The sequence below is a fragment of the Argentina silus genome (assembly GCF_951799395.1).
Source record: "Argentina silus genome assembly, chromosome: 5".
Classification (NCBI taxonomy): domain Eukaryota; kingdom Metazoa; phylum Chordata; class Actinopteri; order Argentiniformes; family Argentinidae; genus Argentina; species Argentina silus.
Window position 1 is genome coordinate 8,233,636 of NC_139659.1, and position 13,369 is coordinate 8,247,004.

General features: G+C 44.0%; 1 protein-coding gene across 1 annotated transcript in view; it reads right to left on the reverse strand.

The window, feature by feature from the left end:
• The window catches only part of unc5da (unc-5 netrin receptor Da), a gene marked incomplete at both ends in the record, with an annotated part of 108,241 nt that overhangs the window by 23,244 nt on the left and 71,628 nt on the right, over nucleotides 1-13,369 (reverse strand). Inside the window, 2 exons of the mRNA XM_083669996.1 lie at nucleotides 3,421-3,524; nucleotides 4,407-4,550. Coding sequence (XP_083526122.1) covers nucleotides 3,421-3,524; nucleotides 4,407-4,550 — 248 coding nt within the window. The remainder of the gene's footprint in view (nucleotides 1-3,420; nucleotides 3,525-4,406; nucleotides 4,551-13,369) is intronic.

The window sequence follows — 13,369 nt, forward strand, 5'->3', positions numbered from 1 at the left end:
CGGATTGGCTTAATTGGCACATTTGTTCCAATTAGATGGCAGCCTGATACACTAATCTAAGCCATGCCCATTTATGTTAAATAGCAAGGGTCCTCTGATTCCAACTGTGCCTGGTCTCTACAGTCCAAGTCATCATAGAGGCCAGTGGAGGACTTCTGGTGAATAGCATGGTGTGTGTGTCTGTGTGTGTGTGTGTGTGTGCGTGTGTGTGTGTGTGTGTGCGTGTGCGTGTGCGTGCGCGCTTGCTCACCTCCACGTGTTTGTCTTGAAAACCATAATGTGTTATAGGACAGGGAGAGAGGGCTATGAAGGTGTTGATCACACGGGGTGCAGTGTTGAGCAATGATGGACGAGAGCCAACAGGGGGCAGAGTGACAGACCCCTCCAGTGTCAGTGAACTGTAACAGGCTTTGATAATGTTGTAATGGTTTGAAGCTGTTTGAAGATGCTGAGATGAGAGAGCTGACATTCATACCTAACCCTGGAGCGCCCAGTGTTGCTCATTTGCAGAGATGGAACCGTCCTAACCTTGACACACAACAAAGCACGCTCAAATAAGGTCATTCAAATTACCCCCAGAATCAGGTGTAATAACTAATAACTCCATCATTCTAGAAACAAACGCACTGGCCCAAATTTACATTCATTTAGAAGGGAAGTGAAAGCGACAAGAAGGCAATTACAAAACATTGCCGTGATATCCAGTTTCGTTCCATCCAACTCAATTAACTTTGAGTTTCATTAACAAGCACCCCTCTCCCCCTCCCCCACCCATTTTGCGTAGCCTCAATCATGTCCGGCCTTTTCCCGACGCAACAATGACTTTCTTGAAATCACATTAAACAAATGAGCTCTCCAAATCTGACAGCGGCATTTTCCGTGGCGGGGATGGCTAAACCTTCGCCGTGTCCTTGCTTTATCTCCAATCCGTCTCTGGAAATGTTATGTTTATCAGTGAATAATTACATTTTAAGCACTTCAAATGACTTTGGATCAGGCGACTTAATGATTAATTACAGTTCGTGAAAAAGATTGGGGCGGTTAATATGGGCATAATGATAGTGGGTATTTTTATTTTTTCAAAACTGAAGTCTTTTTTTTTTTTTTTTACCACCTCCAAAGTTTCTTTATTGCCTTGAGTAATCTGTGTGATACTCTTTGTGACAGTTAATATGGGCCTTTCATATCAACTGATACTGTAATTGTTTTCATTATGCTACTTTCATTATTCACAGGAGATCATCTTTCTCTTCCAGTGACGTTCCATTTGCAACACACGTTTCCTTTAATCACTTTTATTAAAAGGACTTTGAAATGACAAAAGTCTTAACTCTAGGACATACCCAACAACTAAGTTTACAAGTATTTGCCACAGAACAGCCACATTTATGGATGGAGCCATCGTGGCTTGTGATACCAATGGGATTGCTCCAGTGGCAGTCCATACCTGCTTCACATTGGGACACAAGCGGCATGACTTATGTGCAGATGACTAGTTGGCACTATTACTACTGAGACAGTTTGAGTGACAATGTATGCTTTTCACTGGCATAAAAACATATCCACACAGCAGCAGCTGTTCATATAGTGAACTCCCGGATGGTTAAAAAAAGGACATGTGGAACTATTCTGGCATCTCCCTGTGTTAGTATTCCCTTTGAGGGAACGGTACAGAGAAGTCACATGAGAGGATGTTATGATATGAAGTAGGCTATCCAGCGTTTCATTGCCTTCAAACAATATGCAAAATCCTATTTTATATTCATAGATAAATCCAGTGAACTGAGCATTTAATGTTGATAGAAATGTGCACTGCTTGTATTGTAGTTCAGTATCAATTGCATTTACAAGCGCCACAATGCTGTGCAAATTGCTAAAATGTGAAACAGGACAAATAAAGAGCATGACCAAAATAAGCTCATCTCAGCATCCAAATACAGTTCCACGGATCAGATTGCATTCATGGCCGCATTTGCTTAAACTCAAACGGTTGTTGGACCAAATTTCCTTTGAGCAAAAATTCCCAACAGGGGTATCAAAGGCATAAAGTCACATCATGGAGGAATGCACGTTTCGATAAAGCACTGCAGTAGATTAAAAACGGATGGTTCATAGGGCCACTTTCCCACCTCTGGCTGGGATGTGGATCTTTTCCTGGATGCAAGCCTTGTTGGAAAAAACTGAATTTCTTTCTGCATTATTTATATTTCATATTTCTCTTTCTCTCGTAGCTGGAGTCACATTCATGAATGCATGAGGAGTTGCTTATTTGATGACCACAATGCATGGAGGGAGAGCAACGATACATCACAGGTCCATTTGTGTGGGCTGAATCATTCATTACACACACACACACACACACACACACACACACACACACACACACACACACACACACACACACAGCACATGTCTGTGAATGCACACAAGTACACAAGTAGGGCAGGCACATTCTTCAATCCAATACACATGGAAATGCACAAGGTACACATGCTTGGAAACACTCTCAACGACACATGGAGACAGACACACAAAACATCTTGCAACACTGTACACAGCACTCATAACACAAACCCAGACACAAAAGCAGCACATGTCTGTGAACACACAAGTACACAAGACGCATGTCTTCATCAATCTCATACAAATCACATCAAATTGATATAGTGAAATGCTCTGGGATATTGTACCTCGCTCAACAACAACAGTCAGCAACAATCAAAAAGTCAACAATATAATATAATTTAGTATATAGTATACAATAGTACTAGCGCAATAACGTGCAATAATGCCAGGTGTGCAATAATGCCAGGTGTGCAATAATAATGTGTGTCTTCTGATCGGGGGGGGGGGGGGGCAGTAGTTCAGACATGCACATGCACATGCACAAGTTAGATATGCTTGGAGACACTTTCAATGACACATGGACACGGACAGTGACACGTATAACAACTTTGAACAATGTACACAGCACTCACACTGTACCACTGAAAGTAAACAAGCCACTGAGAGCCTAATTCCATATTCTACATGGAGGCAACATGAGAAGGTGGAAGAGCACACACACGCAGCCAATGTATCCATGGCATCTAAATAAGTCATAGCTGTACATCCTTTTACTTGAGAACATGGTGATATGAGTAGAAATTGCCTCAAGTATACAGTATATCACCATCTCCACTGAGGTAAACAGAAACAACCAGAGTGAAGCAACCAGCGGCTAGTGGAAGCACTTCTGGCGTGCTCAACTGGAAAGTAGAAAAGACACATGTACGCATCTCTTGGACACCGGGAGCCATTCAAATTCCACTTATATTTCAATTCGAAAAATTTCAATTCGGCTTTGTTGTTGAAATGTGTCCTTGGGACTGCTGTTTAGAAAACAACACAAGTGTGTTTGGTAGTGGAAGCAGGCTTTACCTCGGCCATGGGCACTCCCTCTGGAGGACGGCAATGCAGCACGATCATGCCCTTAATGGGCACCTCCCGGCCCTGCGGGTCCTGCTCAAAGTTCTTCCTCAGGTCTGGGAGAGGGGAAGGAGAACACAGGCACATTAGTAGCACATCAAACCACAAATGAAACAATTATTTAGTATTTCCACTAGGCCATTTCTTGTTATTACTCTTTATTTTTCACTTTCTGTTTCTAATGACACCTTTTTTTTTGCTCTTCTGGGCTCTTTTGTCTTTTTTTTCTCTGATGTTTCTGCTTGATTCAATTATCTCTCTCCTTCTATCACTCTCTCTCTCTCTCTCTCTCTCTCTGTCTATCACTGTCTCTCTCTCTCTCTCTCTCTCTCTCTCTCTCTCTTTCTCTCCCCCTCATACACATACTCCCCTCTCTCAGACCCTCTTCCTCTCACCTACCCTCTCCCTCTCTCCCCTCTTCTCTCTGGATAAGCAGTGGGCAGTGTAAACCCAGACTGTGCTTTGCATTCCAGGGACCCCTTGAGTCTATCCATTGGGGTGAAGAAATAGAGAGATGCACGCGGCGATGAGAACGCATGGGGGAGGGAAGCCACAATAGTCCATTAGCAATGGAAAATAAAATGTCTCTTCACGGTTTCCTGAACCTGATGAAGACTTTATATCACTTTTTAAGACTATATCACTTTATAACTTTATATAACTTTATATGAATCACCCTCGGGAGGAGGTCATTCTCATTTGGGGGGGGTGATACTCCGTGCAGATTGTGTGTACGGTACCATACTAGAGGAATGATGATACATAATGGAAGTGGAATACGTCTATCTCAAACGGATTGTGCTACTCAGGTGTCTATCTCTAATGTGTGTCAATTTTACAGGTGTCTATCTTAAAGGGATGGTACTACTCACTGGTGCCTATCTTAAAGGGATGGTACTACTAACAGGTGTCTATCTTAAAGGGATGGTGCTACTCACAGGCAATGCGTACGGTGGCCTTGCGGCTCTTGGAGGTGCCAAGGTGGCTCCAGGCCACACACAGACACCAGTAGTCTTCTGGGCCATGGAAGTCCTCCACTTGCTGCCGAGACACGTTGATCATCACCTCCCGGATCTTCAGCCCTGCAGACACATAACAGGATCATCATCCAGATTATCACCCAGATTATCAAAGCACCTAATACTAAAATCTCTAACCAGATCATCATCTAATCATAGACTTGGAGAGATGGAAAGATGGGTGAAATATCAAGGCGATTAGATTATCAGCTCTAAACAGATCTAGGGTTGTACTCAGACAGGTGGGAAAGGCAATGCCAGTCAGGTTATGCTCTGAGCATTACTCAGATTACCATTTGGTTTACCCTCATATCATCAATTTAATCGGAAGTCCAACAAATCTATCCCCCCCCCAAAAAAAAATAAAAATCCATATTTCTGCTCATTATCATCATTTTGACAATCAGTCAGATAATCATCCCTCGCAAATCTTCAGCCTGGGGGACCAATGATGCAGAATGTCATTTAGATAGTGATCCTATTGATCCTCTTATGCTCATTCAGTTCTGTTAATGCTTAATCCATTTATACAGATTATGAACTAAAGTGAGACTAAGTGTTTTCCAATGGAGGCTGTATTGGAGGCAGATCATCTGCCTCATATTGTCTCTGTGAAAAGGATTAGAGACCATCCTTTCTCAGAAAGATAACATTCAGAGAGAAAACATAACAACATGACAATATGGTTCTCCCTTTAGAATGCCTTCATATTTCTTTTCCTCGTGTTGTGTTGTAATTTGTCAGCTGCACTCTAGGACCTAAAACCTTTGAAACACCATACACACTCAAACTACCTCACAAATATTCCTGCATTATTTACAAAGTTTATTGGTTTGGTATGTTGAACTAGAGAAACCAAAAACCCTTACTGTATCTTCCAATAAAGCCAGCCTGTTCAAACACACAATACTGTGGGAAGTATTGGTCCACTAATGTATAATAAGGATACTCTGCAGGATATCTTGGAAAGCACAGTCTTCAAGGCCATTCCAGGGCAGCATTCCAAAGGCTTTCCACTGCAACTTCTTCTGTGATTTTTTTTTCTACTGGCCATTATAAGCCTAATTTCACAGCTGCTTCCAAGCTAGCTGGGTAAACAGTAAATTATGCAGACGTCCTCGTGATGGTGTGGTCTCCGCTCCAAGACTCCTCTCAGTGGGCCATACCCATCATGCATCACAGAACAAACAAGAAACACACATGTGGATCCAATCATTTTAAACAAACAAAATAGAGATGTGTTTCTAGACTAGAGTAAATCAGACAGATAAACACAAAAATAGATTATCATAATATAAATCATAATTGTGAAGGGGGCCCTTCCCCATTCTCACCATGGGTGGACATAATAGCTGTTTTAAAGTGATTTCTTCTGTGTAAAAGTTTCTATTAAAGCCTTTTGTGGTGTAAGACATCAGCAGCCTTGTCACACTAAGACCAGGAGCCCCAGTTTGCATTTGCAAAATGTTGTAAAAATGGGGCAAAGTCGGCCATCTTTACCTAAATATTTTTAATAGATGCAGAGAGAATTAATCCATTGGGGGTTTTGAATACTCTGTTTAGTGTTGTGTGTCTACCCATGATGGGCAATGCATTTTTAGACTGTTTACAGAATAATTACAGTTTTCTCAAAACCATTGTTAGATTCAACTACAATAAAAAAATCATGCTGTAGAGTATTCTGAGTTGTAAGGTATTTTTTGCTCTGCTCAGCACTATTTGCTGAATCAAACTGGTGTCCATGGTGTGCAGATTCAGCATGAACCCCCTCTTGGCTGCCACGTCAGTTTAAGTGCTGCCTGACAAGCGACTTAGCCCCAAATAATCTGATGACAGTTTCTATATCTTCTATATCATTGTTGACTAAATCGAGGATTTGCAGTCTGCAATCTTTTAAATCATAATGGCTTACTCACCATTGGAAAAATACTTCTTCATCTGAATTCCTTATTAAAGAGCATGATCCACAATATCTAACACTAACCCAGCATGGCCAAGCTCTTGCTCTAAGACAGTGTCCTGTAAGCTTTTTGTGTGTAACTCAATATACTCATGTTTTAGTCAACACTGTTGTTATTATCTTTAAAAGCTGTTTATTCTTTTGTGGACCCAAACAAAACAGTGTTGAACAATCAGAATCTGAAGTTAACTGTGCCTTCAAAAAGCATCAAGACAAACAGATTCACTGAGAAATGAATGTACTGGGGGCTGTAAGGACCCATATAAACGTCCTTATCTGGCACACTCTGATGTTTCTCTAAGAAGACTTCTACCCTAGTCTCAACAGAGCAAAAAAAAGGCTGTTTTCTCTACTGTATGTAAAGTCTACTCTGAAATACTGAGACAACCTCAAACCCAGAAGAAGAGTCGTCGGAGAGCTTGAACCACCAACATAAATCATAATTTACAGTATGTGGCAAGAAACAGGAAACAATTTGTGTGTGTGTGTGTGTGCAAGAATGCATTTGTGGCCCAAACAAAGAAAACCATGACTAATGGTAACAAATAATCCTCCCGAACGAATGCACAAATAATATCTTATTGAGTATGTGCCAGTGTGAATCTGTTGAGGGGAAGATAAAGAGGAAGAGTAATCGGGAAGGCCCACTCTCTCCCAGATTCCCCGACACTGGGCAAGGATCAAAGAATTTACGCCATTCTAAAAGTAACCTGATTGGTTGGTATGGGAGTATTTTTCTCTGTATGTTTTGTCTATGTGGTTCATAATAGATTTGTTGTAGTGTATGCTTAAATCTCAGGACATTTCCATACCCACTTCATACCACTTTCCTTCCTTCCTCTTTTCCTCTTCATCCATGTCTCTCTGTCACTCTCTGCCATTTCCTTTTGCTCATGTCTTGCCAGTGAAAGAGTGCCATGAAGCCTTGACAATAGACCCTGAGGAGAAGTAGAGTACCCTCTCTCCTCTCTCTCTCCCTCTCTTTCTAAAGGGCCTTGAGAGGGTTGCTCTGTTGCTGGGCTGGGCTGGATGTCTTCCTCTCTCTCTCTCCCTTCTCTCTCTCTTTCTCTCTGCCTCCCTCCTTTAATCCCCTCTCCATCTACCCTCTACCCTCTTACTCTCTCTCTTTCTTCCTCTCTCTCTCCCTCTCCCTTGGCAGCAGCCTGTGCTGTGATTTCTCTGGCCCATTGTCTGGTCCTGGCTGGGCCTTTGGAGAGGCCCGCTGGGAGCAGGCCTGTGCCAGCTACAAGTGCTTCCTGATCCACCCAGCTCGGTACGGCTCGGCTCAGCTCACAGAGGCCCAGGATGTCTCTGTCATACTTAACGTCGTGACCAGAGGGGGATAATCATAATGCTATTTGTTGGGAGAGAGACGCTCACGAGGCAGGCGTACTCATACGGTACAGTCCTACCATACAACGCTAGCCAACACTACATGGGCTGTGGGGTTGTGTCTAGCTTTAGGGGATGTTTGTCTGATGTGATTGCAGCTTTGGGGAAAGGTTTGTGTAATGTGACATAGCGACATGCAGCTCAGCATGTGTGAGCTGTGTTGGCTGGCTAAGGGCCAGAGACAGACGAACACTTCTAGACAGGCGGAACATGCTCCCAGCAACTTCTTCAGTCTGGTCCCAGATGTGTGTGTCACACTTAATCCTGGAACCAAAGGGACACATTAATGCGGGCATAAAATCAGGATAATTCAGCCGTTAAAGCGCTCAGAGTCCTCATTTGCGGCAAGCTCCGGTAGTCTGGGTTACATACATGTCAAATACGCTAACACTTATGAAAGCGTGGGAATCAGAACCTTCCAGAATGTGTCTTTTACTCTATGCGGCTCTTTCTCTCTTCATTTATTTCTCTTTTGTGTCTGAATACAGTCGTCTAGCACTGTTTGTGCCTCAGTAGCTCTGTTTCATGCCTACTATTGCAATGCCTTCTCTCTGTCTACCGCTGTCTTTCTTTCACTTCTCTCTCATTCTCTCTGTAGCCCCCTCTCTATGACTGAGAATCCCCACCCCCCTCTCTCTCTGTCACTCTCTCTGACACTAGTCTGAGACCAGGCCTGGTTGGAGGTAGATGATGTCTCTGCAAGCTGGCTGTGATCCTAATTCACAATGCTGCAGTCATCCTCACTGAGCAGGAACACAGGACACATGATCAGACACCTTCTCTTCCTCTGCTTCCTCACCCGTTCTTCTCTCTCTCTCTCTCTCTCTCTCTCTCTTTTTCTCTCTCTCCTATTGTCCCTATCTTTCTATCTCTCCATCTGAGTCCACAGGAACTGATATCCCCTATTCCACTCCTTTCCCACACAACCCCTCCTTTCCTCAAGTTCTTTTCCTATCCCTCCTCCACAATTTCTCTATCTAAGAGTCTGCAGGAACTGATACCCTCCCTACTCCCCTCTCTCTCCCTCTCCCACTCCCTCTATCTCTCTAAACTTTATCTCTCCATCTGCATGAGGGTATCATCCTGTCAGTCAGAGTCTGCAGTAACAGATACTCTCTCTTCCGCTCCTTCCACTCCCTTTCTCTTCTTTCACTCCTTTCCTACCACATATCTCTTTATCTCTATCCCCCCCCCTTCTCATTTGTCCACAGGTAGCAGTTGGGGGCAGTTGGAGCGGATAGCCTTTCTATAGCCTGTTTCTCAATAAAAACACAACACAGACTTCTCATCCCTAGTAGCCCCATCTGCCATAATACTTTAACTTATCCAGCCTCTTACCCTGAAATGGGTTTGGAATTGGTCCCACAGAGTAAGCTACAGTACTCAGCCAAGCTACTTCCTCTCCAAATAGCAGAGCCATTTGAATGTTGCACCTGAACAGAGCTGATAACCCTACTAAGTAATTCTGACAAGTCTATCAGTGCTGGCTGTTCTCCTATGGGAGGTTCAGTCTGGTACAGTAAGTGATGATTATACGAGAAAAACAGCATGGCTCTGTTTGATTATACCTTATCAAAAGATAGGGAACTGCAGAAGTATAAGGACAGGAAACGTGCTGCGTTGCCATTCGCAGACACTGCACTTTCATGATGTTGTTGTTCAGCATCTCTCTCTTTCCACCTTGTTCTCATCAAACCCCTGTAAACTATAAACTGAGCTGTAAGTACATTTTTATATTCCAGGGAGAGCCTTTGGCAGACAGATGAGTGCTGTTCAAAGACATGGAACACAGATTTGAGAGCAATGAAGCTGTAATATGAAACGTACTGTTTAGGCCTGATTGGAACATTGGAACTGGAATGTTCAGCTTGGATATGCACAATAATACTTTAATCATCTGTACCCTCATGTCTCCTGAGTTCCCAGATATTTGCACACGCTATATGCAGCCAGGCTATATGCACACGTGTGCACACACACACACACACACACACACACACACACACACACACACACACACACACACACACACACACACACACACACACACACACACACACAGAGAGAGAGATGACAAGGGTTCAGGATGCAGTCAGATATATCTTTGATTTTAGGGGAAGTGTTATAAGCATTACTGTCAGCCTCTATCAGTGTCCTGCTTCCTGTTTCCTGTCGCCTGGCTACCTATAGAGCAGAACTGCATGCAACATGAGATGTCAACCTTGACATTAATCAGGCCAGGCATTGTGTTTTACCCAGTGACACCACAAAATGCACAACCTCTACAGGGGGTGGTTAATTCACCCTCAACACTTGGACTGGACACTGGGATGGAACATTGGGCACAACTTTGAGACAGACAGACAGACAGACAGACAGACAGACAGACAGACAGACAGACAGACAGACAGACAGACACATACACACACACACACACACACACACACACACACACACTCACACACAGCACAAATGCTTGGAGATGCACACATAGCCTCCTATACTATAAGTACAGTGTAGCTTGCATACTGTAAAATACATTAATGATGACTCATCTCATCTGACCATATATGGCATATCTATTCACCACACTTACGCTTACAACAACATAAAGTAGGTACTCATTGAAAGTATTTTTTCTCCCTTGGGTGTCCGTGCACTTGGCCTTGTTCGCCTTTATCTCTCTATTCCTTCAAAAAGAACCAGGCAGATCCAAACAGATCAACAGCAGCATCCAAATACATCTGCCCAACTGTGAGGTACCTCTGGACAGACTATCACTGTGATTCCTGTCCTGTCCTCTGCTTCAAGTCCCAGAGCCCTCCAGTCACTGGTGAAACAATGTTAGTGCTGCTGTTGTTTGGGTTTGCTTCGTTTGATTCACAGCGTACTGCTCTAACTGCTGTAGCATGCTCCCTTCAGGGCCGTCTGCCTGCGTCTGAGACACACTTTAACAGCCATTACTGCTGGAGCACAGCTACCTATACACTAAGCAGCAGCAGGGAGGGAGGGTGAGTGTCTGTGTGTGTGTGTGTGTGTGTGTGTGTGTGTGTGTGTGTGTGTGTGTGTGTGTGTGTGTGTGTGCGTGCGTGCGTGCGTGTGTGTGTGTGTGTGATGCACCCTCTGAGGTATATGGTGGTATGAGATGTCACCTCATACAGTATATTGAACTCTTTAACTGCAACTATGTTGTTTTTCTGCATTGAGGTCGTTATCAGTATGCTACTTCCCACCCAGTGGCTTTCTGCAGTGAGGAGTGAGTGTGTCTAACCTGAACAGTAACACGGACAGAGCTAATGTCAGATACCCAACACACTGTTCCCTCAACGCTCAGTAAATCCTGAGAAATCCCCTCCATTACAAATGTGGGAGTGCCACAGTGCCACATACAGCACATCCAGACAGCTAAGCCACACATCGCCATGCAGGGGACTCCTCCATGGCTCTTCACACCAACCTGGCAACCAAGCCACAGCACAACAGCCGTCCATTTGGAGAGATTAGGTCTCTCTGTTGTGAAGTGAGAGAGAGAGAGAGAGGGAGAGGGAGAGAGAGGAAGTGAGGAAAGGAAAGGAAGAGAGAGAGAGAGAGAGAGAGAGAGAGAGAGAGAAAGACAGACAGACAGATAGAGAGAGCAAGAGTGAAAGATAGAGACAGAGACAGAGAAACATGGAAAAATATACAACATTTCCCAACATTTCCCAAGAGTGGCTGGGGATCCAGACATGAATATCGAGCCTGTGTAAGTCTGTCTGTTCTCTGGTGAGAGAGAAAGTAGGTTTGAGCCAAAGTTGCAGTTAGCATAAAAAGTTTGTTTGGCTGAGGGTATTGTCCGCAATGCACTGATTTATTATCTCTGGGGCATCCAGTCTGGCAGAGTTGGCAGATAAAAGCTATGCACTTAAAATACGGCCTCGCGGAGGACAAATAACATTCGCTATCTGAGCCAGAGGAAGGCAGAGAATGTGTCTGAAGAATAACGATCTGACTACTGCCCCCTGTGGTGAGACTACAGAACGGAACTCTGGCACAGAGCCAAACACAAGGTAACCCAAGGAGAGGGTTTAAACTCTGGTATCCGTCTCTCTGTCTGTCTGTCTGTCTGTCTGTCTGTCTGTCGGTCTGTCTGTTTCTGAGGGAGGCGTATGATGTGTACACTCACATGCACACCAGGTGCTATCCAAATAGAGTGGACGAGCAAACAGAGCCAGTGACCTGAAATTCAACATGTACTGTGTTGTACTACCACCTCATTCTTTCATTTTACCTGAAGACCTGACCCTTGACCTGTGTACCTTCCTTTGATAGAGAGCTGACCTTTACCCCACATCCTTGTTACATGCTCCAATCATCCTATAAGCACACAAATCCGTAAGCCATAGCTCTCAACATAGATATTATCATCCCCCATACATGTATTCACTAAGTTTGTCTCTTCTGTATCTTTAGTTATTGGGATCCGATGGTCAGTTTCTGCTTTAGCCATTTTTTGCCAAACAACAAGGCAACAATACAGTCAGACAGTCAAGCTATGGTTTAGCATGCCTTTCTCCACCTACATCTCACCTCTCCTCCACGCTAAGATTGCGGACCAATGCCTCAATCAATTATGTCTCAAACATAGACATAGACACAGAACCAGCCCTGCCCCTGCCCCTGCCGATGCCCCTCGGCCCTGCCCCTGCCCCTGCCCCTGCCCCTGCCCCAGCCCCAGCCCCAGCTCCTGCCCTTTACCTCAGCCTCAGCTGCAGCCCCTGCCCTTTACATCAGACTCAGTCCCAGCCCCTTCACGCAGGCTGCTGTTTTATGGGCCTGTGGCACAGGTGGACAGTTAAGGCTCTCCCTCCCTCTCTGTGGACAGAGATAGGACTAATGATTAGGAGCCAGATGGGGACACAGGGCTGTGAATCCAGACACCAGGCAGTAAAGATTTAAAGACGAGAGGCCAATGACAACTCTGAGAGCGATAACGACCTGTGTTAATATAAAATGAAGCATCAATACTGTCAGACTGACAAATAGAAAACAAGACATGCTCTATAAATATGTGACCTTCACATTGAGTGGTTTCTACAAGGGAGAAAGCAATTAGATAAACGTGGGATCTCTTGTCTAACTCTAGTTTGCATGAAATGATATTGTCAAATCTTGTCTTCCAGCCTGAGGGATGTACAATAGCAGGTAGCCATTAGTCAAAAGTATGCTGAAAGCGAGAGAGAGAGAGCGAGAGAGCGAGAGACAGAGAACCCTCTTTGAGGTTTTACAATATAGAATCTTCTTTAGAGTAGATAAGAACATTCTTCGCTTTCACCAAGTTGCATCAGTAAAAGTCAACCATCTCCGCTCTCCACTTCTAAGAGTTCAAATTCAAATCTCAAAATGGCACAATTGCATCTCTTTCATGGACTAACTGGTGTCATATTAGTTTGGATCAAGTGTGACATGTACAATAAAGCAGAGAGGCAGCTGTTTGAGGAGTAAGACTTAGCCTTGGGCACAGTCAATAAACTGGCTTTAAACTCTAGCATGG